This window comes from Labrus mixtus, chromosome 3, assembly GCF_963584025.1.
Source record: "Labrus mixtus chromosome 3, fLabMix1.1, whole genome shotgun sequence".
Taxonomy (NCBI): Eukaryota; Metazoa; Chordata; class Actinopteri; order Labriformes; family Labridae; genus Labrus; species Labrus mixtus.
The window spans coordinates 5,809,703-5,835,696 of NC_083614.1; the positions used below are offsets into that span (position 1 = coordinate 5,809,703).

General features: G+C 39.4%; 1 protein-coding gene across 5 annotated transcripts; it reads right to left on the minus strand.

Annotated features, from left to right (window-relative positions):
* Positions 1-2,724: 2,724 nt before the first annotated feature.
* nek1 (NIMA-related kinase 1) lies at positions 2,725-25,829 on the minus strand. 5 transcript variants are annotated; one of them, XM_061029440.1, is made up of 36 exons: positions 25,699-25,829; positions 25,154-25,302; positions 24,962-25,058; positions 24,783-24,880; positions 23,601-23,684; positions 23,448-23,515; positions 23,269-23,355; positions 22,778-22,832; positions 21,120-21,320; positions 20,965-21,037; positions 19,563-19,714; positions 19,338-19,403; positions 18,971-19,030; positions 18,837-18,884; positions 17,981-18,061; positions 17,710-17,876; positions 17,505-17,624; positions 17,330-17,432; positions 15,871-15,957; positions 15,246-15,329; positions 15,067-15,144; positions 13,852-13,947; positions 13,544-13,735; positions 13,397-13,456; positions 13,057-13,291; positions 12,816-12,941; positions 12,523-12,699; positions 11,182-11,385; positions 10,970-11,075; positions 9,902-9,978; positions 9,599-9,816; positions 8,222-8,379; positions 7,642-8,030; positions 6,193-6,326; positions 5,963-6,095; positions 2,725-3,496 (listed from the first exon to the last, which is right to left on the minus strand). In XM_061029440.1, exons 2-36 carry the CDS (start codon positions 25,268-25,270, stop codon positions 3,483-3,485), a joined length of 4,245 nt encoding a protein of 1,414 aa, XP_060885423.1. In that variant the 5' UTR covers positions 25,271-25,302; positions 25,699-25,829; the 3' UTR covers positions 2,725-3,482. The 5 variants fall into 5 exon arrangements, with proteins under 5 accessions (XP_060885423.1, XP_060885433.1, XP_060885415.1 ...); XM_061029450.1 differs by having other exon boundaries at positions 13,403-13,456; positions 17,505-17,627; XM_061029432.1 differs by having other exon boundaries at positions 17,505-17,627.
* Between the last annotated feature and the right edge of the window lie 165 nt (positions 25,830-25,994).

The following is a 25,994-nucleotide window of genomic DNA, read 5'->3' on the forward strand; positions in this document are numbered from 1 at the left end:
GGCAGCAAACCCCCGCCCTCCACCTCTGCACCTTAGAGTCAGACAATGGCCCCTCTGCCCTGCTTTCATGCTTGACCCCTGCACGTCTAACCCCACACTCACGTTCTGCACACGTTCAGGGTTGTTTGGTGAAAATGCTCCAGCAAACACTGCTTAATGTTATTCAGTAAGGCAGCAGGAATGATTTGTAGGCAATAATCTTGCATGAGGACTGAACCGGAGGGCAAGAACAAGATCACTGCACACATGGAAACACACACACACACACACACACACACACACACACACACACACACACTCATATATGATGGAGGTGACAGCTGTGTCACTGCTTATAAATGTGGATGAGGATAGCCAGAGAGGACATGACAAGACATACGTCCCAATTTCCATGTAGCTCGACAGAAATATTGCCCTTTCTTGTACAATTCATTTCTGGAAATAGATGTTCAAGATATTAAAAAGAAAACTGCTGAATTGCAGCAGATATCAAAGCTTGGGACCCCAAATGCACTTTTTAAAAATAATGACATTGTAACTGAAACTGAACCGAAAATCTCCAGGGCTCAATATGCAATAAAGATCACGACACTCTCATCCACTGATCTCCATTTGTATTACTTTGATAAGGCTTTCAAACTTACTAACCCAGCCTGAGGCAACCTGCTTTCAAATTAGATTAGAAGGCAAAGCTGAATGTCAATGAAGGCTGCGTGATAACGGTTGAGTGCATGTATTTCTCTGTGGGGTGATTTTACTTCCCTGTGAGAGCTGGGATCGAGCCAAACACAAGCCTTATGGAAACATCCAAACCCTGAATGAATTCACTCCAAGCTTAATGTTTGCAAACAGACTAGACACTGTACCCTTTAACATCATCATCATCTGATCTGTGTTTCTGTTTTCCTCATGGCTAATTGAAGTGTTTTCATAAGGATCTGCTGCATTCTTTAACAGAGAGGAGAGTAAATGCAATGCTTTTGACTTCTTTTGTTGAGTTAAACTGCTGCTGCCCAGACAAAATTTATTATTGATCAATCAGAAACACATCTTTTAGTCTAAGGCTGAGAAAGATGACACTCTAATGAATAAACCCAAAAATGGAGCTATAACATGATTCCAGTTGAGCCCTGTAATATCCAAATACTTGAAAAAAAAGCCATGAGCAATTTGTGAGAAGCCCACATGCTCTTATGCGCTGCCTACCTTCATGTACTGTATACATGCCTCTGAAAAGATGCAAATCACCTCTGAGATAAAACAACCACGCATGCATAATCCAAGTCTCATAGCAGGACATAAAACAGAATTACTAAATGGAAACACAAACAAACACAACGCCACCATGCAGCATGAATATTGAATGATGCTCTGCTGTGTGTAACAACTTTAAATGTTGTTCCTGAAAGACCCCCCCCCAAACAAAAAACAAGAACCAACATTCAGTACAGAATATGCAAACAGCTGTGTGTTGTTCTTTGCAAAGTTACATTTAATATAAAACTTTATAGATATTATAAAAATAATTCTAGGGAAACCGTGAAGGACAAGTGAGACCAAACAAATGGAGATTCTTTGTCTCTTCTGATTGAGCGTCTCTCGTGTTGATGACTGAAGAACAGGTGAAAAGAATAATCTACACTCAGAAAAATAAGTTTTAGTCAGAAAAAAAGTTTGTTAGGAAGATATTTTTCTGTCATGTTTCAGTTCTGATTGCAAGCAAACTTAAAAATGAAAGGTAAAGAAATACTTAGATCCTCTTCTTTTCTTTTTTTGCTCTTATGGCAAACTTCAAACTTCTGAGAATTTGTGGATGTAATAATTATTTCAAGGCGGAAAAGAGGAAAAAATTAAACTGCCAATTTATTGTCACTTGTTTAATAAAATATAAAACAGTTACTATAAATAACTTGAACCTGCCTAAAGTATGTTAAAGGAAGTACCTAGTAAAGAAATGATCCAGGAAAAACGTTTTGTTACCCTCAATATGAGAAATTGGTTAAGATTAGACTTAGAAAATGGATCACCCTGAGATAACATTTTCTTGTTTTTATATTGTTGCTACCAACTGGCACGTTTCTTTTTTTTTGTTTAGAGTCATATTTCTTTAGGATTTTATTTTCTAACAGTCCTTGAATATTTCATGTTCTCAGATTTTTGTTGGTTTGTTGTCTGCACAGAAATCATTGCCCGTCACTGCAGCCAAAACAAACTGTCCGTTTACATTTTCCACAGAAAGGTTTGACCAGAAGTCTTAAAAGAAAGCAGGATAACACGACTTACACACATACAGGACAGACTCCTCAAAGACATGAGAGGTACTGCTTTGTCCACAGGGGGCGCTAACATCAACACAAAATAAAAGTAAAAAAAGTGACTACAGCATTACAATCAAAAGTCCAATATTACCAGATTGGTTTCATTATTGAGAAGGATGCTTCTTTAAATAACTTGGTCATGCTCAAACTCAAAGGAAACACAGCGTCTTCTCCCGTCTCTCTAAATCACACATGGTGTTAGAGGAACACTGGAGGCTCATGTTTTATTATTCCTCAGGGATGAAACTACAAATAAATCCTGCTGACAGAAGGGTGAGGGGTCTGTGGAAGGGCCGAGGATGGAAGAAGTCCTGTGTACTCACTGCTACATATAGAGCCATGACCTGTGAGATCTTTAACAACGGGAGAGATGAAGGTCCAGTTTAAGAGAACAAATAAACATGCCTTAAGGTTCTTAAAAAAAGGTTTTATTTTATATAAAGATGTACAATTTTGATTCTACAATCAAATATGAATTATGTTTAACATCTGTATCATTGCTTACATCATCAGTAGAACTCTCTCCACTAACCACTCTTATCCTAATCACAGTCTTGCTACAGTACCCTTACAACAAAGTGCTTTCTCATATAATATATCTTAAAATCTGCGTTAACTGGAACAGTAAGAAATCTGTAAAATGATTAGATTGAACTTCTTGTTTGGTGAAAAGAGTTGTAAGAAAAGGAGGTTGTAACTGGTTCTGAGTAAATCATAGTGTGTTTGTTTTTGAGTGTGACCTGGTTTTAAAGCCATTACAGGCGAGTATGTGACGATTACAAAGAGAGAACCTGAGAGGACCAGATCTATGCCCGTCAAATCAAATGTGGACCCTCACTGAACCAGCAACAGACTAATACAGAACCAGCTCTACGCTATTACTCAACATGGACATTTGACAGAACATTGAAGTCAACTTTGGTTAATAAGAACACGAGTATGATAATGCACTTCTGAATGAACACTGCTGAGAACAGGAGAGTCAGGTGATGCCTTGAGTGAACTACTTATTCATCATGCAGGTGTGCCTGAAACACTGTTCGATGTGAGGCCGCCTCTCTTCATGCATAGTTCCTTTCTGCCAATGATGTGCGTCATGGGAAGACATCAGATAGCCAGCAGATTGTCAAAGCTGCCAGCAGCTGCAATACGTCGCAGGAAACATTATTCATCATTATCTGAAAAAGAGAAAGAGGGAGAGAGAGAGAGAGAGAGAGAGAATTATGGGTGACCAATAGTTCATGAGAAGGTTAAGAGGTCAATGGTTAGACCATGTGTCTTCATAAGAAATCACAGAAGAGGAGCAGCTCTAGAATAGCTCAGATTTTTACTCTCAACCTCACAGACAGGATCCCTACAGAGATAGACATTTTATTTGACAAGAAACAGCCTTTACATTTCTTTTTTCAGAGCTACCAGATTCTATTTACAAAGACGTAGCTGTAACTGGCAGAACACAGGAGTTACTTGTGCTGCTGCATCAATTGATTACTTTGTTTGTGTTATTCCACATGTAAATATATATATGTAGGTTCTACGTAAACAGACTCAAATTCCCCTTTAACATCCAAGGTCCCTGATGTTCGATCTCAAGGTTCAAAGTTCAAGCTGAACTTTATTATTCCCGAGGAGCAATTTGCTTTACAGCCAGAAGTGAAAAAAACAAGATAAAAATTGATTTCACACAATGAACACTAAAATACACACATCAAGGGGGGAGGGGGGGAGGATTCACATGATGCTGTTGAGGAGACAAATGGTACCAGGGACAAATGAGGAGTAAGAAAGCGTAAGGATGAGGACATAGTCCATCAGTCCGAGGTAAGTCATTTTTGCCTCACAATCACAAACAAATACGTTCAAAAACAAGTTAGGACACTAAAACGGGGTTAAAAACCATCAGGACACACACACACTCATACACACTGCTGCTGCTGCTGTCACCATTACCAGCGCCAACTTCACTGATTTTAGTACGTAGATATTGTTATTACGACATACGATAGCATCATTATGTGAGCAGTCATAATAAACACATCCTAAAAGTGTTCATTTATCTCAATACGTTTGAAAAAATGATAATGTAAACAAACTACGATCTTTCACTCATCCATGAGAATATTCACCTGGTGGACAGAGGTCTGTGTATAACGTTCACTCTTTTCACCAGATTTTGATGCAGCCAGATAAATCTTAAACTAGACGTGCAACCTTCAGATTTATTGGTGCCGATTCTTGTGGTGATAAAACAAACACATTTTGTGGGATGTATTTTAGATTTAGGAGAAACATGTTGCAAACACGAGCATTGAGTTCAACATGAAGAATAGACTTAAAAACTGTGACTTAAGCTGATATGCACTACTACTTTTTGTTCATCCCACATCATATCACCATCGCAATATTGAACAGTGTTAATCTCATATCGCACGTTGTTCTAATATCCTGCAGGCCGACAAGATACACCTGACGATACTTACCATTAAAAAGGACACGTGTTCATGGTTCATGAGGATGTAAGCTCATGATTTTTAATTCTCCCTGAGTTTTTATCTAGCTCAGCCATGAAGTATAAACTCCTTTAAATGAAATGAATATAAACAGCTAATATCATCTACTGCCTTGAAAATTTAGCAAACTCAAGTAGCAAATAGATTAACTGCAATCATTTTGGAATCATCTCATATTAGCCATGTACAGTGTCATCATCAGGTAAATATTTTTATTTAATCAACATCTTGGTTTATAATAAAAGATAATGGATCTAACAGCACTCCCATGAGCTCATAGTGTACTTACTCTACTGCATCCTCTGCTAATCAGGAAGTGCCAGCATGCAAAAAACGATACACTGTATTGTCCCCTTGAGGAAATTTGTCTGGCTGCAGACATTCGGCTGCCTCCACAGTCAATCAATAAAAACAATAGAAACAGACACATTCACATGTAAACAGAAAAGCACATACCAGTGCAAACAACACAACCACATAGATTAGCACATTACCCATGTTGCACAAGATCTTCATAAACACAGCATAAGAGAAAAGATAAGCACATAAGAACACCATGACGCTCTTGCAGCCTTCAGAAACATATTTCAGAACTGCATCATCTGGTGTCATTTCTGTCTGGATGAGAGCTGTAAACTGCACCTTTCACAGATCTGAGACAGAGCCTCAAGGGAGATGTGTGACATTTGCATCCCCCTTTTTTCTCCAACAGAAGGTAGTAAAAATAGAAATCAAAAGAATTTATCAAAAGAGAAGTTTATCAGAAGACTGCTCCCATCCTGAGGGAAACCTGTCAAACTCAACAGAAATACTCCCTCCTCCTCTTTCTGTATCTTCGGTCCGCCAACTGAGTTAGCACAGGTACAGAGTGTCAAAAAGCATGTATAGACGCTAGTACCAAGTGATGATGATGAGCGGAAATAGATGTGAAACAATGCGAGAAAAGAGGATATATTTTAACACAATAACATTCACAATACTCTGTAGTATTTACAGAGTGAAAAGGGGAGGATGGAGGTCAAATTCTTACTGGTTGTTTCTAAAATGAAATCAAAATACGTCATGCTTTTCTGAAATGCAGTGAAAAAGATGAAATGTTTTTCAATCAGCTGAGGATAAACTATCATCACTTACCTTCTTGATAAGCTCCGTCTGCCATAACCAGGTGAAGGATGTTGGGATACAGATGCTGATGCTCTGTTCCCAAAATGCTGAGGACCAAACTGGAGCCCAGGTCAATATTCTCATCTTCATCTTCATGCATAGCCTTAAATCCGCCCCAAAAAACAAACAAAACAAACATCTATTAAATCAGTCTTATGATGAAGAATTTACCAGTGTAATCAGACAGAAACAGTTTTTACCTTTATCTTATTGTAGGCTTCAATGAACTTCTCAAAGCCCATCTGCTGCTCCAGGTTGAAGCGCAGCTCTTCCAGACGGCTGAAGATGCTGTCATGATGTGCAGCTTCCATGCCATGGTCCTCTCCGCTGCCATCTGTGGTGCAGCAGCATTTATCAGATCTCATAATAATGCTACATTTACAGGGGATATGTGCTAATGTTAAACATGGGCTTATTATTACATTTTTTGGGGTCATAATTAGGGGTCGACCGATTATTGGGGGTCGATATTCATCATTTAGCCAATTATCTGAATTGGTGTTTAATTTTACGAATCGGCAATTAAATGAGTTAGTTTTAAAGTACGCTTCTTTGGCTCCGCCGCCTCATGTCTCACAAAATGTCCCGCCCACAAAACTATCTGATTGGCTAGATGTCAAACCAGTAATAGCCAATCAATTCTGAAGCCTGGCTGCCACTGATATGCACAGAGAGGAGAGCCGCCTGGAGCAGGTTGAGCATCTAAACAAAGTCTTGGGTTAGAGTTTATAATATTCCAAATTCTAAATTTTGACTTTATATGAATATCGGTTATCGGTCTCAAGAACTTCTCATAACCGGTATCGATATCAGCCCTGAGAAAACAGTATTGGTTGACCCCTGGTTTTCAAGGCTATTGGTTAAGCCATCAGCTGTGAAATCTGATTCGATCCGATCAGATGTGTGTCTGACAACATTTCAGAAAGGATCACTAAAGAGACAGACCACTGCTATAATACTCTTAAAAATGATGCATTGCTCTCTCAAAAACCACCAGCCTCCACTGACAAAAATGTTAATTGTGCTCACATAACACAAGAGGGCACCATGGCCTGAACGGTTAGTTAATTAGAGTAATTTTGTCGTGTTGGATCCAAGCTAACCTTTAAAAAACAAAATAAAAATTCACACAACAAACTACAAAAAAAAACTATGCACACAAAGCATTAATGCAGTGAATAGTGACAGCAACAGCAAATCTGAGCAAGCCAGAGTTAAAACAACATTTTTAGAGGAGGTGTTTAAATTGGGCTTGAAAGATGACATTGCAGACCTTTCAACAGATGAAGCTATCTACTGGAGAAATTTAACTCTGTGCTCCTGTTAGTCCTTTTTTAAAATGTTTTGGTTTCTGACTGACTGAGACTTTGTAATTTTGGTATTTTTAAACTCAATCACTCTGATGGTGCTTAATTTATTTCACGGCCACTTATTAAAAGGCATTAATCACTGGTCATAAAATATTCATTCATGATGAGTTTTCTTTCACAAGCTGAAGTCATTTGCAAGCTTTCAACTCTATCCTGGAGCTGGACTTATAAGCAAGGGAATTAAAGCAAAAGTCGTAAAAAAAAAAAAAGGGTTCATGCTTACTCTAAATGCATAAATATAACGTATTAAGGTCAATTTCCCAGTTTCATCCTTCGTACCTGAATGCCACTCCTCATTGAGCTGGCTGTGATTACAGTGATTTTCCTCTCCCACACCGTTTGAAAGCAGATCTCCTGCCTCTTCATCTCCAGGACTCCCATTAGAGCATTCCTCATCCTCATCTTCCTCGTCTTCTTCGCCTTCATCCTCCTCATCCTCCCCGTCATCATCATCATCATCTTCATCCTCATCCACAGCCATCTGATTGTTCTCCTGATTGATCTCAGCTGCTATCCTGTTGAACAGCTCGTGGTCTTCACCCTCAGGAGGGTTTCCATTAAAGTCTCCTGAGCCGACCTCTGCAGAACTCCTCATCAGGTCTCCTTCTTCCTGCAGCAGTCTCTCCATGGAGGCCCGGATGTCTCGCAGGTCTTCATCCTCATATCCACTAGAGAGCAGGGAATACTGTTATTACAAACAATGTGCAATGAACAGGCTGGTCTTTTCTGGAAAGTGTGAGACAACCTTCTCTGATGATTGAAATCTTGCTTTTAATCTGATTCTGTCAGTCATGATTAAAATCTACCCTCACACTGCAGAGGTTAATGCTTTGCTAAATATAATCTGTGATATTCTTACTCTTCATTCTCTGACTGGTCATCATCTTTAGCTGCCTCTTCCAGGTCCTCGATTTCCAGGTTGTCATTGTGGGGAACATTAGTATGACCGGTCACTGCAGAGTCCTGCTGGGGGCTGAAGAGACGGCTGAGGTCTGGTAGGGAGCAGGTCCGAAGCATCTGACAGAAAGACAATATTTCTAATGGAGGCTCGGACAGGGCAACATAGTAATCATCGCAAGAAAGCAAAAAGTCAATTATATTTTATAGCAACTGTTTGCCAAATATGAATTGTTCAGTGTCACATCATTTCAAAGAATAGACAGATGGACTGGGCTCTCTCTGGGATATTCATTTATTTTAAGGGCCTTTCAGAATAAAAGGCCAGAAGCAATCAAACCCTAACTAGAATCCGTCGAGGTTGTTTGCCTCTGAGCAGTCAAGTAAAGTTGTATTTTCAACATATTTTTAAGAGAACATTCGACTGAAAAACAAAACAACCCATGAGTAGTCCTACACTAAACTAGAGTGTGTGCATGAATATTATTAAAGGAGGGATGTAACACCAAAGAAATCTATTCCCTCTATGTTTCAATGCCTGAAGGTCCTCCTCCCGACAGCAGACCAAACAGGTAGATGAGGGGTACAGCAAAGAATATTTGGGCATTCTTGAGTAAAAATTAAGAAAATTTCATCACAATAGTGGTAGAGTGGTGATGGTTCAAAATAACAGGGCTAGAACGATGACCAGAATGTTTATGTATGTTAGGATCATAGTGACAAAGCCCCTTTGACAGCCAATCATTGGGTCTAATTTGATATTTGTGTAAAATCAAAGACATTCCCTCAAGGAGTTTTTAGAGTTACCACGCTTTTGACAGGTGGAACATAACAGAAAACCCCATATCATAATGCTTGTTGCTTGCGCAGAAGTATACAAACACACTGGCATATTCTCTCCTATACATGTTCTATGTAGCTCTCTGTGTGGAACAATGTAGAGCCGGGCTCTCTGCAGATCTCAGTGTCCCTGATGAAGGTTATGAAAGATATAGGTTGATGGATGCTCCCTCTCTCCTATCACACCAACTGCAGGTACATCGCATGTGATTAATGGCTCTGGCTCTATTCCAGACCACCTCATTAATAAAAAAGACTGAAGTCCTACTAAAAATACCTCACAAGCCCCAACTTCACACCAGGCATAAGAACAGGTCTGACATTCCTCAACCCCTGCTGCAGCTGTTCTACCCCTGGTCTGCTGATCAATTCAATAAGGTCATAGTTCACTTGCTGTAGCTATGGGATGTTTTATTTAACCACAATTAATCCTTCCCTAACATACTTGTGTCTTGACTTGTAAAACAATATCAGAGTGTGTTTTAATAGAAGTAACCACCTTGGGGTTGTTGGCGTCGAACATGCCCGTGGAGAGGCCGATGAGGAGGGCGTCGTGGTGTTTGGAGCGCAGAGGTGATACGGAGCGTGAGCGAGAGGCCAGAGAGGAGGATGATTCATCCATGGAGGACTGAGCCGAGAGCATTGCAAGGGCAGCGGTGCGTCGGTGGGCCGGGGAACACAACTTCATAAACAGGGGCTCCTCGCACTGTGCTGAACCTGAGAGAGGAGAGAGAGGGCAGATTTAATTAAGATACGCTGAGAAAAAGATAGGTGCGTGTTACTCACTGAGTGTTCAGCTCACCCGATGATGCAGCTGGTTTCTCTGCACTCTTCTCAGACTCCTTAGTGCTTGCTGGTCTTGTGACCCCCTCCGGTGGCCTATAAGAAGAATACACTTTATCTTTACAAGCATATAATGTTTTCAAATATGTTGAAGCATTTTCTTTCCTATCTGGAGCTGTCACACAGTGGATTGTATATATTGTCTTGGAGAGCACTACTTTATTAGGATAAAAATGCTTTAGTGTCATCTTGTGTTTTTATTTTCCAGTGTACTGGTCAAAAGCTTTTTGAGTTTCTTGGACGGCAGAGCCAGAATAGATAACCATGTAAAACGAAAATTAATCTAATAAGTAATCTAGGACAGATGTTTATGCATGTATTGAAGGCAAACATTAGAATGTGTCTGTGCAAGAACAATAGCATTAACAATAACATTAAAACAGTGGTAGGCTGAGTATTACACGATGGTTTAATGAAATGTCTCTGTCTTGAAGTGTATATGTTATCTTTTCCAGAGCCAAGCACAAACGAGAATTATTTGACGATATCTGGGGCCTATATATTAATTTTCTTCGGGATAAAGCTCTGTCACATATTTTGAGCTAGGCTGGTAAAGAGTTGGCAATGTCTGTAATTGTGGTTGAAACTGTTCTAGGGCAGAATATTTGTGATTAACAAATCATCTATGGCAATGTACTCCATTTGGTTATTTTTATTTAATACAGACAGTAATAATTTTGCAACATTTTGTAATTAAAGTTTTTTATTTTGTATTATTCTATTTTACTTCCCCCCCTTATTTTATAAATTTTTTTTTATAAATGTGTATATATGTGCATGTGTATGTCTTTTTTCCTGAGAACTTATTTAATTGTAATTGTGTGTCTTGGAAAAATGTTTAAAACTCAATAAACATATTGTTAAAAGAAAAAGAATGTGTCTGTGCTCATTTTGCCATAGCACTTCTTGTTGCTTGGTTTGCCAATGTAATAAAGAAACGCCAAACTCGTGCTGTCACTCTCCTGATCTATTTTTGTCTCTTTAGAAAGGGCAAATAATATAAATGGACAGAAAGATGAACACTCACAGTGGCTGTGGGACTTCCTTTGCCCACGCCTGCTGCACACCAGCTGGTGGATGCAGGGTCTGTTTAGGTGCCTCTTCCAAAACCAACAACTCCAGGTCTGCTGGATCTGGAGGAAATCAGGACAGACAGGATTTTATTCTACTAAAAATAGATGTACTTAAAAATGAGAAGCTGAAATATCCAATCAATATAAGATTGAGTATCGTACTGACCCTGAGGCTCAGTAGGGTTGGGTGGCAGTGTCACTCTTTCTCCTGCACCATCCACAGATACTTCCTGATGTGAGGCCTCAGTGGGGGCGACACTCTGCTTCTGAGCACCTGGACCATCGCCCGCAGCACACAGTGTCAGTGTGGAAGGAGAAGCTTCTTTAAGTTTCTCCACAATCTGGCCTTCTGCTTTCTGGAAAGGTTTATCTGCAAAACACAATGACATAATTGACAAGTTATTAAAATCCATATTAAGCAATACTTTCTCTGAAACAGCACACAACTGTTAAAATAAAAAATGATGATTTAAATTATTTCATACCAAGGTGTGATTGTAGAGTATCTTAACAATTAGCAACATCATGATATACAAAAAAATACACACAAACAGTAGACTACTCCATACAAACACACTTTGCTACTTGCAGCCGAACTCTTTGAGGACTTTTGAGTGTCACAGTCAGAGCCACATCATTTCTTGCTTGAAACAAGTGAATGTTTTACTGGACATTTTCAACAAAATTAACTAGTTATTCTAAGGGCTTGTATGAATGCTTCTCTTTCAGTTCTGTACAAAGTGCTTGTTTTAATGAAACATCATTTTGGCTCTATATGCAATTTTTTTGATCCAGCAGATGTCGCCCTTGAGCACCAGCATGAAACCAAAACAACTTGCGCTGCATTGTTGTGTTAGCATGCTAATACTAGCGATCTTTATTATGCTCGTATCTTCCCACTGCATGTAAATTTACCTGAAATGAGCGTGATCTAGAAACACAGTTAAGCAGTGAGTACAGTATGTTATTCTTCTTTTCTCTAGTCCCTCAATTAAACAACTTTTATACGTGAGGGGAGGAGTCAGCCGGCTGTCCGGGCGATGTAAACAAAGTGAAGATAGGACTCTGAAAACTCTGAAAACATCACAGACAGTGGGACTCGGGTGTTACACCCATTGTAGACAGTCATGACTCACAGAGTTATTTTCAGAGGATATACTTGATTTATATTATATTTAAGTGTGAAAAATCACATTAAGCCTTTAACCAATTTATTTCTCATGCTCTATTGCTGTCTCACTTTTAACTAAAAGTTCAGATTAGGTATAGCCTACTTTGGTGGAAAAAAAACCTGACGACCAAAAATATAGAGTCAATAGCTTTTTCCCACAAAATAAAATATAGACTTACACAAAAGTAATGCCACTCAATCATCACTTATGGGCCACCATACATGTGTGGTGGTAGATGTGTCTGCAGAGACCCTGTCCTCTGCCTGTTTTGTGTTGTTTTTGTTGACTCGGGACATTCCTGGCTGGGGAGTTGGTGTATTTCCATGAACACTTACCAGGGCTACAGACCAGCTCCTCCGAGATAGAGACGTTCTCCAGCTGCTGAGTGAGAGGCTGAAGCTCCGCCTCTTGAAGCACTCGCAACACCTGAGAGTCTGGACTCGCTCCCCACATCTTTCGAGCAGCTTCTTCATGTAGCATGCCCATCTGTATTACTCCACCCACTGTTTGCTCTGCAACAATACAAATACACACAGAGGGACACAGACACACAACGAGAGAGGGAGGAGACTAACATTTTTCATGTTTCCACTACAGATTGAATATTAGCAAATTTGTTTTTACTCACCGATGGTCGGGATGCCCGTCTCCTCCAGAGTTTGTCGGGCTACAGAGAGGACGAGTGGAACTCCTGCCTCCCACTTCTTCCTGTCTCCAGCAGAGGACAGTGCATCGTCTGGAGATACTGAGATGGCTAGTGAGAGAATGTTGTTAAAATATGATCAGTTTCCTGAAAACGAGATTTTCCTGAAATTGATATCTCTCAATTCATGGGACTTCATTTTTATCTTGCGATGGGTTCGACTTACTGCTACTTGTGACACATGTTGCCTCTAAGGTTTGTTGTGCCACTGGAAGTACGGGCAGTTCTGCTGCGTCCCACTTCTTTCTGTCTCCGTTTGATGAGGAGGGGCGGTTCTCTGTGTCGGACTGCTTCTGTTGGGGAGCAGGACTCGGCTCTGCAGGCTGTGGAGGCGACTCCTCCACTGGGACCTGGGCTTTTAGGTTCTGGTTGAGTCTGCGCAGGATCTCTTTTTTCTCACTCTGTTAAAATAAACATTAAATGTCATTACTTTCCAAAATGGGATCAAAACTTCTTGACCTTCAGGAAAACTGCTGCTTTAATGAATGATTAATAACATGTCATACAGTCACCTGAATGGCAGATGCAGGCTCTTGCTCGGGGAGGTTATCTTTAAGAGGAGACATCTACCAAAAGGAAAATTCATAATTGACATAGCTGCACAACACATTTGAAGACATGGGGTATTATAAACTTTGTGAATGATTACTGACTGCTCCAACATTCTTCAGGGCAGCAGTCATGGATATGGCCTGGATGGAGGGCTTGGTTTCAGGTAGTGCTGGAGCCTTGGCAGGTGGGTCTGGCTGAGAGGGACCCGGCTGAGGGAGAGGAGCCTCAGAGGTAGATGATGCTGTTTCTGCTGCTGCTGCTGCCATGCCAACCTTCACCCCCCGAGCTGCAAGCTTCAACAATATACAATACCCAGGATTAGATGTCACTTAAACCAACGCAACAGTTAAACCAGGTAACTCTCCTGCCTGAGGAATGTCAGAGTGGAGCAAATAATCATGTCGCTTACGTGGTCCTCCCAAGCTCTCTTTTCGCTCTCATACGCTTCTCTCCTCTTCTTCTCTAGTTGCTCTTTCAGCACAGCAGCACGGGCATTTGCTTGGGCCTGTCAGGGACATAAAAATATACACATGAGGAAGAAAAACGTTGTGGCTCAATATATTTGTGAGTGATCAAAGTAAGACATTCAGCCAGTTGCAGCTGATATTGTTTATTACCAATAAGGTTGGTAACATTTTAGATGTGTTAGGGAGATGCTATCACGTCATCTCATTCAAAGAGAATTCCTTTATTTTTTAACACTTGGTCCAATTCCTAAATGACTGATAGGTACAAAAAGATTTCTAATTGCTTCTGTACATAGCATGGGAAAGCAACCACTAAATTTGAGTAAGTGCAAAATAGACTTAAAAAAAACAACTAGATATAGATGTCACTGCTTTCCTGAAAGCCACTAAACTTCATTGACAAAAGCAGGAACTTTACCCTGCAGAATACCAGAGTTGCTGGTTTAATGACGCCTTACTTGGTTAGTTTGTTATTGTGTGACTAAGTCTAAGTCTTATGTCGCTTAAGTCTTATTGTGTGTTCAATATAAACAGCTATTTCAAAACAACAAAAACCAAACCAACGAGTTTGAGGCAACTTTTGACCAGCTACTCCCATATTTCTGTGAGGTTATATTACTTTTTATTGTCAATGGAGTCTATTGGCTGTGGAGAGACCATGTTTGTAGGGATCTTTGCTTTAATTCTTGAAAGCATTTAAAATAACAATCCAAGCCAGTGAAAGGCAAGAACAAGCACTTTAACTGAATGTACTTTAAGCAGGTGCCATTGAAGACCATTTAGTCTGAATACAGTGAGGCTTCGATCTCTTAAAGATGAGACAATAACAGCCCTATAGGCGTGTTGCCAGGTAAGTGTAGGATTGGTTTTAGGGCTGTACTGTGCGGCTACAAGACCCATGCTTGTTGAATATCAAGCTACACCTGTGACCTCATTACAACAATCAAGAGAAGCTAAAGAAGTCTGAGAAGTAGCTGTTGATCACTTCACACAGTGATAAGATTAACTGACATTATCTTTCATGTTGCTGTTACTTTGTTATCAGTTCTGTTTAGTCACAGGTCAGAGCTTTAGGTGATCTAAGCGTTTGAAGTCCTTTTTTATCATCTAAGTGTTGCATATTGTAAAATGTAATGTTTAATTATAGACAGACTCACTTTCAAGGCCTCTGTCTTCTTTCTCCTGAGCTCTGCCTCCTCATTCGACTCCTGGCTGTCAGATCCATCACTGTCATACTGAAGCACAGTAGCCAGAAGACAAAATGTCAGAGAAAAACAGAAAACGATCCTGAAAAGCTGTGTTCAGAATGAATAAGAAAGAGAGAAGAGGATCACACCTTCTCTCCTCTGAGTCGGGCTTTGATCTGCTGACGCTCATTGAAGTTCTGCAAACGGATCTGCCTCAGCCTCGACAAGTAGTCCTGATAACAAACACAGAAAAGTTATATACTGATTCATAAGCATTCCTGCACAGACACACACACACACACACACACACACACACACACACACACACACACAGCTTTGATACCTGGAGTCACAGTCACAAAACATATAAATGATGCACTTTAAGTTTGACTCAAAACACAGTATGATGTTAGCATCTGACACATCAGCCAAAACAAGAATAACACATTTCATTCTTTTACGTTATGAACTCGATTCAAAGCAAATAAAAGGCTGCAATACACAACTTAAATGGTGAACTTGAAATGGGACATTATAAACGACTTCTGTGAATAACAACAGACATTATTGGGAGGTAAAATAAACAACAGAACAAGCTCCGACTGGACAGTGGAACACCACACACTGTGCACGGATCGGGCATGAGATGCAGGGTTGAATTATGGGAGTGTCAAAGGGAGTTTTGTGCAAAAAGTATGAGGGAAGACCAGCCAAGCCAGACATGCTGTGAGTGAGGTGGAGTGAGAGGCTGGGCATTCAGGCCTGGGCTCCTACCTCCTCCTCTTTGTTGGCTTTGGGCCTCCTGCACCGAAGCAAAGCGGCACGACTTCCATAGAGAGCTGCCAGGTTTTGCCGAGTGCCCTGTTTACCATTCAATTTAATCAAATTTTAGACGGCATAAACCCCCCACATCTAACTACCACAACATCATGAGCCAGGAGGTAACGTTGCATGGTCAACAGTCTTTCATTAAGATTAGTTGAATAACCACACGTCGACAAAAAGAGGTTAGACATATGAATAAACCCATAGGAGTTAGCACTTGCTAATGCTGCAGCTCTTCATTGGATTTTAACCTCTTTTTTGTTTTAAGATGAAAAGATTTGATTTGATCATTTGATACCTAGAGCATTTTGATGCTCAGCACCATACAGCAGCTAGCTGGTGAAAAAAGTCAACCATCTAGCAATCTGTAAAGCCTGAATGGGTTGAGTTGTTTGTATAGAACAAGCGAGGTCAGTAAATATTCAGATTCAGTGAGTGGCCAAAAACACAACTTCAGTAGGATGTTTCGATGCATCTGCTGGACAAAGAGCAACATAACACATCAGCTTTAACAACTTCATTTAATACGGTAAGTAAAGACTGTTTGAAGGTAGGTTTCTTTTGATGCTCTGAACTGAAACTGAAAGAACCTTTATGCATTTATTTCAGTTGAAAATAACAGCTACAAAACATTCTGACTGCGATCTGAGAGGCTCCACTCTAATTCCCATTACATGCCCCAAACCTGGTGTTGCACCATGTATCTTAGAGCGGGTTGAGTCACCCATGAGGATTGCATAATGCTTAATGGAAAGGCTTTTTGGGGAGAGCCCTTAAGACCAACTTTTACTGTTAGCACTATTGGCTCAGGTAGTCAGTATGGAAATCCCAGCAGAGGCAAAGATAGCAAAGGATGTTGACAAAGAGAAAAAGAGAGTGTTACCAAACACAGGGCCTGACGAAAGTGAATATCAAACAAGCTTTTAGGTCCTAGCAAGAGAGTAAATTGTACTAAAAAACTGTACGGGGCCAAAAATGTGACAGTTCATAGTAAATGTTGTTTCAAACTACATTGTTTAAAAGTTAGTTAGTTACTAAGGGGTTAAAAGCATCTAATTTGAGGCTTAAACTCTCCATCTAACAGAACATTTACTAATTTGTCTTGGTTTTGGTGCAACAACTTTTTTATACAGCTACTCTTTTTTTCTCCCTTTATTGTGTTTAACAGTTAGCTTTAATTTGGCTGAGGGTCACATCAGGCTGTTCCTGTTTGTTTTTAAAGAGTGTAGATAGTGAAAGCTAAAAGGAGCTTTTAGTGTTATAATATTTTGATCAAATTGTCTCTTTGCAGTTGCACAAAGTGGTCGTTTATCAATATGTTCGGAATGGTTCAGTTATCAAGCAATGGGATTAAATACTCTTCATATTACCCTTATTTGTAAAAAACTGTTAAAGTTACACTACGTACCAGCTGTCCTTCAGCACGAACTTTGTTGAGCATTGCTTCTCTCTTTCGCTGCAAAAACTCCTCAACCTGATAGGCCCGTTCAGGAACCATCTGAAATCGTGGCCTGAAGAACAGAAGGTCATTAATACCCTCTGTGAAAAGAGCAAAAGGTTCAGGGAGAAGTTGAGTGACTGACCTGCTGATATGGACTTGTTTAGAAACATGCTGCAGCCTCTGTAGTTCCCTTTTGATTATATCAGGATTTAAGGGTCGGGACGGGCCATTGGGCAGCACCGGGCCAGCAGCAGGCGGTACACTTCTTACACACAGAGAGAGAAGGCTGTTACACTAAATATTCAACACACCTCAATAGAAGAAAATCAAGATTTGATCTCACTTACCGTCTGGGACTGCCTGGTCCTGCTGAGGACCCCTCCCTGCTGACCACTGCAGGCTGGGGTTTTGACATTTGGTCCAAAGCAGCGTGGAAGTGTTCAAAAGGGACTTTACTCAGAGCTGGAGGACCACCAGAACTGGGGACAGCCCTCTTTCCAACGCCAACAAAGCACTGAGAGAATAATTTAAAAAAGTGGTTTCATGCTATAATGAAATATGACAATACTTATATGAGTACACGTGTGTGTCATAACATCTGAAACAGGCATCTCTTACCTTCCTCTCTGGGCTGCTGCCTCCACTCGAGCTCAGGACATGCTTCCAGCCCTGTTCTCTGGCCTGGTTTATACGATTGATCTATTATAGATCACAAGTTCATATTCAGTATTATTAGACATTAAGTTCACTGACTTTCTTTCACACTGCAATGCAGTAAGCAGAACAATGAATCTTCGTAATTAGTGCCGAATCTGCTGATAATGGAAAAAAAAATGCTTTTTCAAAGTCAATATTTGTGTGTGCGTGAAATTCATTACTTATCTTTATATTCTCATTTCTATTAAAAATACATGAAGTCTAACGTCTAAACTTAGCCATCTTTCAACTGAATGATAGACAAATGTATTTGTTTTTTTTAGAGTAGCACTACTGGTTAGGAGATAGTTTCCCTACATGTAAAGCTTTATGTAGAGACAATTGAGATGAGATGAGATGAGATGAGATTCAACTTTATTGTCATTACACATATACAAGTGTAGAGTAACGAAATGAGGTTTGGCATCTCACCAGAAGTGCAATAAGCAGAAAGTTGTAATTAATAATAGTTGTAATTGCAATACACTCTCTCAATTGAGGCAAACTTTTAAACATATTGTCCAAAAATTCCAATGATGTTTGGACATCCCAAAAATGTATTTTATGTCTGGTATAGCAAGGCTGCACTAGTTTCTGTGGGATCTGAGGATTTTTAGACGAAACATATTTTACTCGTATGCGGATAAGTTTGCTTATCTAGCATATAGCATTAATTTCACCCTCATAAATATGTTTTAGAGTTGGCAGTTTTTGCAGTTCATGACTATTTATAAAAAATAGAGATATCTTAACATCAAGGAGTAAACTTCACACCCACCTTTTCCTTTTCAAATCTCTTCATTTGCTCTGCTTTCAACAGGACCATCTGAGGGTAACACAGATTGGTAAACGTATTAAAATGCAACAACTATCAGAAACTTTTCATCGTTTGTTATTAAATAATTCACACACCTGTTCTCTCTGTTTTCTCTCCTTCTCAATCAGCTCCATCCTTTTCTTCCTCATGCCTTCCTGAAGCAGGAGGGAAAAGCATCTCAATCAAAAAAAAAAAGTCAAAACAGAAGCCAGCTTTGCTAAAGGAGACAGCAGGACTGCTCTGTCACTTGGCAGGCAGGTGAGGACAGAAAGCTTAGTAAACAGAGAAAGAGAAATGAAGCACAACACTCTGCATGAGACAGGATCGGAAAATGAATGCATCCAGGGATTAAGCGTTATGAGAGGGAGCAATAAGAAAGGGGCCTTCACATTTACTTAAATTGGAAGAGAAATGCAGGAAAAAATAGAGTAAATTGAATTGATGTGGGGCTCTCAGCTGTACCTCGTGTTTTTTCCTCTCTTGCTCCACTTGACTCACTCTTCTCTTGGGGGCTGCTGGGAGAGGGGCCTGAGCAACATACAACACTGGGGTTCAGATGATATAAGCAGCACAGACTCACACAGACAAATGGGAGAGGCCTCTAATGTGACAGACTATGAGCACATCATCAAATATAGCAAAAAAGGTCAAAAGTGAAGCAAAAAAATGTAACAACAATCTACAAACCGCTTTATGCTTCACAGCTGGTTTCCTATCCGCCTGCTTTTTGGCTGCTTCTGGCACCTTCCTCACAGCTAAAGGCACTCCGTATTTGCAGGCTGGTTTAGTGATCTTCTGTGCTGGGGTGAGTGGTATAGAGCCAGGGGCAGATCGCTTGGCTGGCCACACAAGAAAAATGAAAAGTAAATCAGAAACAGAGACAATTTGTAAACATATATAAAAAGAGAAACAAATACACTTGTTATTTAAAGTACAGATTATTTTAAAGTGGTTTTACTGACAGGTCTCCATAGCTGATAAGGCCATGCCATTGAAATATACCTAGCGTTTTGGGATCTCTTGCCTGCTTTCACCAACAATTAATCAGAAGAAAAAAAATCACCTGAAGAAGACTTCAGGTCGAAACATTGTGATTAAATTAAAACTTTGTATGGCAATTGAGCAAGTGTGTGGGTATATCTTTCCCTTCTGCTTACTCATTGTCAAACATCCTGCTCTTGCTTTTGATTTTCTTTCTTTATTGGACTCAGTCTTTCTGGACTTGCTCTCCTCTTGCTCGCGCTCGTGTACCTTGTATCTAGATGTATGTACTGTGCTGTACCTTGTGCCCTGAGGTTGCGTACACTATGTGTGTATGTACTGTATAGTGTGTATGCATATATATGTACATGTATATGCATTTATATGATGCATATGTGTGCATGGGTGTACACAGCTTTACCTTTACATGTATGTTATTGCAGAGGTTTTCTTTTCTCTTCAGATTTTTTCTGATTGTGTAATATTGGCTGGTTGGTGGGTGGCTAGGCTTGGGGGAGCATTAAGTGCAAGTGATTGTGAGTGTGTGTGTGTGTGTCTCTGTGTTTAAATGTTTTGGTATGATGTTTTGGATTTACCTTTCATTTTGATTTTGTATTACTGATGATTATATTTATGTTTTGTAAGGACCCCCTCGAAAATGAGATGATGCATCTCAAGGGGCTATCCTTGAAATAAATTACAAATTACAATTACAAATATTATATCAATAAAACATTAAATTAGAAGCACCAAATTAAGTTAATGAGGCACTTCTCCTTCCACATGTAAAGGCCTTTGTTACACTGTTTATCACTTTATGATGTTGTAGAGTATTTAAGATTAAAGATAAAGGAAATTAATAGCATTTTATTGCTTAATTAAATTGGTGATTTAGTCTATAAAATATTTTTTTAGATTTGGCCAGAAGATCAGCTTTAAAGAGAGTTCAAAAAAGTTCAGACTGAACCAGCCGCAGTGAAAAGGGGTGAAGAAACAACATGCTCTTGCTGTTGTTTGCAACATTATCAAGGTGAACTACTTTATGTTGCATGCATGGAATGGTTCTGCGTTGCTTTTTCTCCCCTCTGGAAAATAGATATCTACTCACCTGGTGGCCCCTGCGCTGCACCCACTTTAGGCTGCTTGTGTAGAAAAGTATGATGGAATTCCTGAGCAATGATCTGGAATCAGGAGGAAATAAATAGTTTTAAACCAAACACAAATAACCCAGTCAGAAAGTGTACAACTAAAAGTGTGCTCTACCTGTGGTGTAAGGAACTTCTCTATCCTACAGGTGAGGTAAGGTTTGTCCAGTATGCTGCAGACGGACGGCCTCTCTCGAGGGTTGCGTTTAAACAGCTGAGCCAAGAGAGAGCGCAGTTCTTGGGAGTAGTGGAGAGACACAGGAGGGTACGAGCCACGGATGATCTTCAGAACTAAATTCTTCATGTTGCCAGCCTCAAACTGGGGAGAAATAAACGCAAGAGAAAATCACTGATGGCAATGAAACACCATCATGGAGTAAAGATAAGAAGACATACCATAAGTTTAAACCTAACTCCATTTTTACATGTTTTGTTATGCAAATGTGTTGTAAGCTTAAACAATATAAGCTTCAGCCAGCACCTATGTGGGTAAAGGGTTAAAAGGTGTCCTACCAAGGTAAGTTCACTAACAGTGCTTTTTTTGCCACTGGCAGGCTCAAATTGTTTTTAAAACTGTGAAAACATTACAAACAGGATCCAAAAAGTCATAGAACCACAAACAGTCGTAACATAAAAGCCAACAGGATGAATTAGCAACATGCACAACATGGGCACAGGGGAGTTGCTGGTCATATTCTCAATCGGTTGGTCTGTTTGGGTTAATTGGTTCAGATTCAACACACGATTTGTACAATATACAGCAAAGTATAATACAAAGTAGTGGTAGAACATCAGCTCCTGTGGTGCGTGAGGAAAAATTACAGTTCTTTTGGACAGATTCTGATTGCTGCAACTGAGTGATCTGGATCATTTTACTCAAAACCTTTTTTATTACATTGTCAGATACTAACTAGGGCCCGACCGATATGGGATTTTTGGGGCCGTTATCAAAAAAAAAAATTGTGGGGGGATGATACGATACTGTTGAATCAGTAGAGATAGATAGATAGATAAAGATACACATTTATTAACTTGATCAAAAAGAAAAGATGGTCATTCAACTGGAAAGTATCTGCGCATGTACGTACATCACCACTTGACACTGAGTGATAAAGCTTGTTTTAATCCATAAAGCATACTCTCCTGGTGATTGCCAGAAAAACAACTGCTAGTGTAACATAATGATACTTATATGAAATGCTATTGGACTGGTGAATATATCTAGAAATATCGGCACACGTCGGAGATAAAATTAATTAGCGGGTGCAGATAATCACTTGATATGCTAATACTGGCCGATATTATCTGCAGGACGATTAATTGGTTGGGCTCTAATACGAACATTAACAGTCTGAGCCAGTCAGTGGTAAAAACAAGACGTTAACATGTAATTATTTGAAGGGGTCCATTAATCTTGTGTGATTACATTGTAACCACTAGAGCCAGATTGGCTGCTGGATGCAAAAGCAAACTACTTGAGAAAAAAAACTAAGCATGACTAATAGTCATTTAGAGACCAAAACATCTAAAACAATGAACCAGGTTGAAAAATATCAGAGTACACCTCCACTCATCACACTGTAAGGAGTTACAGATTTCACTATCAGACTCTCAGGAAAAATAATGACTAATTCTCTGAAACCTTGTTTGTCAGCGGTTATACAAAAGTATTCACGGGGAAAATACAAAATCAGTATGTGAGAGAGCATTGCAATGCTGCATAAGAAACATCAAATCTGCATAAATGAGTAAACAGCTCACACACAGAGTACTTACTGCATGCTTAAGAGTGCACATTTCATATAGGACACACCCTAGGGCCCAAATATCACTGCAGAGGGAGGGAAAGTAGGGACAATGAGAGGAGAGAAGATACAAACGGACAGGCAGGGATAAGTTCTTGGGGTAGGTTTGCATTCATAAAATGATTTATCAACAGTCACATTTCCTTTCTTTATCGTTACTGGAATAAAAGCAACATCGTTGCTGGGAAAAAATCAACATACAAAGATGGCTACATTGACTCATAAGTTGACACCAAAGTGGATTAGATTACATGTCTACTTAACAAAGTTAAATAGGAAATCAATACTTGCTCCCTGCTGTAGCTACAGACAGGCAGGTTCACTCAATAAAGGAGGAGACATGATACCTTTACATCAATCACTACCTCATCCTGTATATTTCACAACTTGCTTGCCTTAAAAATGACACCACAAATGAGGCAAGCACTCATATTTTGGTATTCCTCAACATCATGTTAGTACCTTTTGTTGTTGTAGGGTTTATTTTCACAGATCTCAGGTGATAGATAATATGGTGTTCCTATACAAGTTCTTGCCAGCTCCACGGTGCTGAAAATGAAAAGAGAATGTGAATCGTACTATGCCTTTATAATCCAAATTCTTAGCTTACAAAGATCCTCAGATCTGATTTTTTTAAATACCTGTTCAGCACCCTTGCAATTCCAAAGTCTCCAAGCTGCACAGTCCCATCTTTGGTCAAAAATATGTTCTATACAGACATGATGAAAAGACATGTAAGTAGCAAAACAGAAGGCTAATAACAAACTTGTAATTTTGGTGGAATTCAGGAATACCTGTGATTTGATGTCCCTGTGGAGGATTTTGCGATCATGTACATGCTTCAGGGCCAGACAAATCTGCACAAACCAATTCAGGATCTAGCAAAAACAAAAATGTTGGTGAACTCACATTACATGCTATCAGGTCTGTGGTTATACACACACTGATATACCAGGTGTGACACATTTGCTTGTTGATGGTTTTGAAAATATATTTCTGAAAGGTGTAACAAAGCAGTAACTATTCAATCAGAGCGTCTACCAAAAACACAAGTATTGTTTAAAGGATCAGTTCTTATTTATATATTAAATTAAAAAAAAAAAGTCTGTCTCTTCCATTACAGACTGTAATAAATTATGAGGATGATACAACTCTATGATTTCACTGATTCTCTACAACTCACTATTTAATACATATTGTAGCTCTTCAGGATGCACTTGTTAGACTTAAACTATTCCTTAATTCAATCTAATTTAATAACTAAAATCTTAAGAGATGTTGGTTATTAAACCTTAACCAATCATTGGAAGAAAGTGAAAACCAAAGAATCATAATTTAGTTACTATATTTACAAACAAGTATGGCTGCTCGTTTTTTTTTTTTTACAAAAATCATAATCAAAATGAATTTGATTGGTATTGAGATCATGACTATTAAAAAACGATTACTCATTGATTTTTACAACATCTGCATCACATGCATTTATCAAACTTAAACACTATTGACACTTTAACATTCTCAATACTTTGAAAAACAAGAAATTAATGAAATAAACAAGTGAAAAATATAAATAATAACATGTAATAATAATGAATAAATAAATGGATTCATGTTTTTGATGTAGTGGTGATGTACTGTTGTGGCCAAAATCGAACAACAAACACTTAGGTTATGTCATGTGTGGTAAATGTTTCTAAGGACTTTTTTATTTTTATTTTTTGTGCCTTTATTGTATAGATAGGATAGTGGATACTGTCGGAAATCAGGGAAAGGAGTCATTTAAGGATACCTTTCTGATAGAACAGGACAGCTGTCATTAAAAGTAACGCATGAACACCAAGATTTTGTGTCAGCGTCCATCTGCCTGCACCCCCCCCCCCCCAAAAAAAGCTGTAAACCTAGGGGAAACACTGAATTCACATGTTGTCAGGCATATTCCAGATATTGTTGATTTCCTCAAAGAGTTACTAACTTACTTGCTCTTCTGAGAACAGTACTCCTTTTTGAGAGTTGATCTTCTTGAAGAGGTCTCCACCCTCACAGTAGTCCATCACAATATACAGACAACCCCCCTCTAAAAAGGAGTTTTGAAAGACATGTTAGGACATCATAAAACACACATTATACTCTATAGTCTGTGTTTTTGTGAATATACCTTCAAAAGACTCCTTATACTGCACAATGTTGGGATGACTCATGTTGGCAAGGACTGCAACTTCTTTTCGAGATTCCTGCCTCTCTTTACTTGACATCTGAATAAGAATAAGGTGAAAATGTGACAGATATAAATAAGGAAAAGGGGCTCACAACTAACATAAAATGTGATAAATAATGCATGGCAGCTTACTCCAGATATGCCAATCTCCTTGATGACATATTGGTGTCCATCCTCTTTGGATTTGACAAGGACAGCCTTTCCAAATGACCCTTCCCCTATTTTCTTCACCTTTTCGTACTTGTCCATGTTATTGAAATGGCTGGATCCTCATGCTGGTTCTGCAGAGAGATCACGGAGAACATTGCATAGCTGAGCCCAAGCTAACCCGGTTTAGATTAAATAAAAGGGTTTAATGATAGTAGTTTAGTAAAAGGCAATGATGACATCCACTCGTGTTAACTTCGGTCCACATGGTTGTTGTAAACTGTGAATATACCGTAATGTCAGCTCAATTACGGAGTGACAGCAGACAGAAAGGATGTCTATGATGCTGCTGAGACAACACACAACAGCTCGTAGCAGCTAGCGTTACCGTTACATAGTCGCTGGATAAAGATGATGGACCAAGAAAATCAATAAACTATATGTCCTATGAGTGGACTGAGAAATATAACATACATAGTTAACTTGTTAGCAGCAGTTAGATAACATTAGTAGGCCAACTCTGAGCTTACCATCAGTCTTTTCGTCGCTGTCTCGCAGTGCCTCTGCTACTTGCTGCTACAGTCCTCGCGCTCTCTATCTAACTACAAGCTCTATTTTTGCTGCGTTTTGATTGGCCACCTACATATTCCTCGATCGTGGATTGGTTTATACAGCTGCTTGTCATCTAAGTGGCTGACAGCGCTGGTCTCCACCCCAGTAGGGCTGTTGCTGTGGACATTTTCCATAGCAACCACAAGCCAACCGTGGCTCTGAACCATAGACTGTAACTGAAGCCAACCAAAATCACTGTATTTTTTCACTTTTG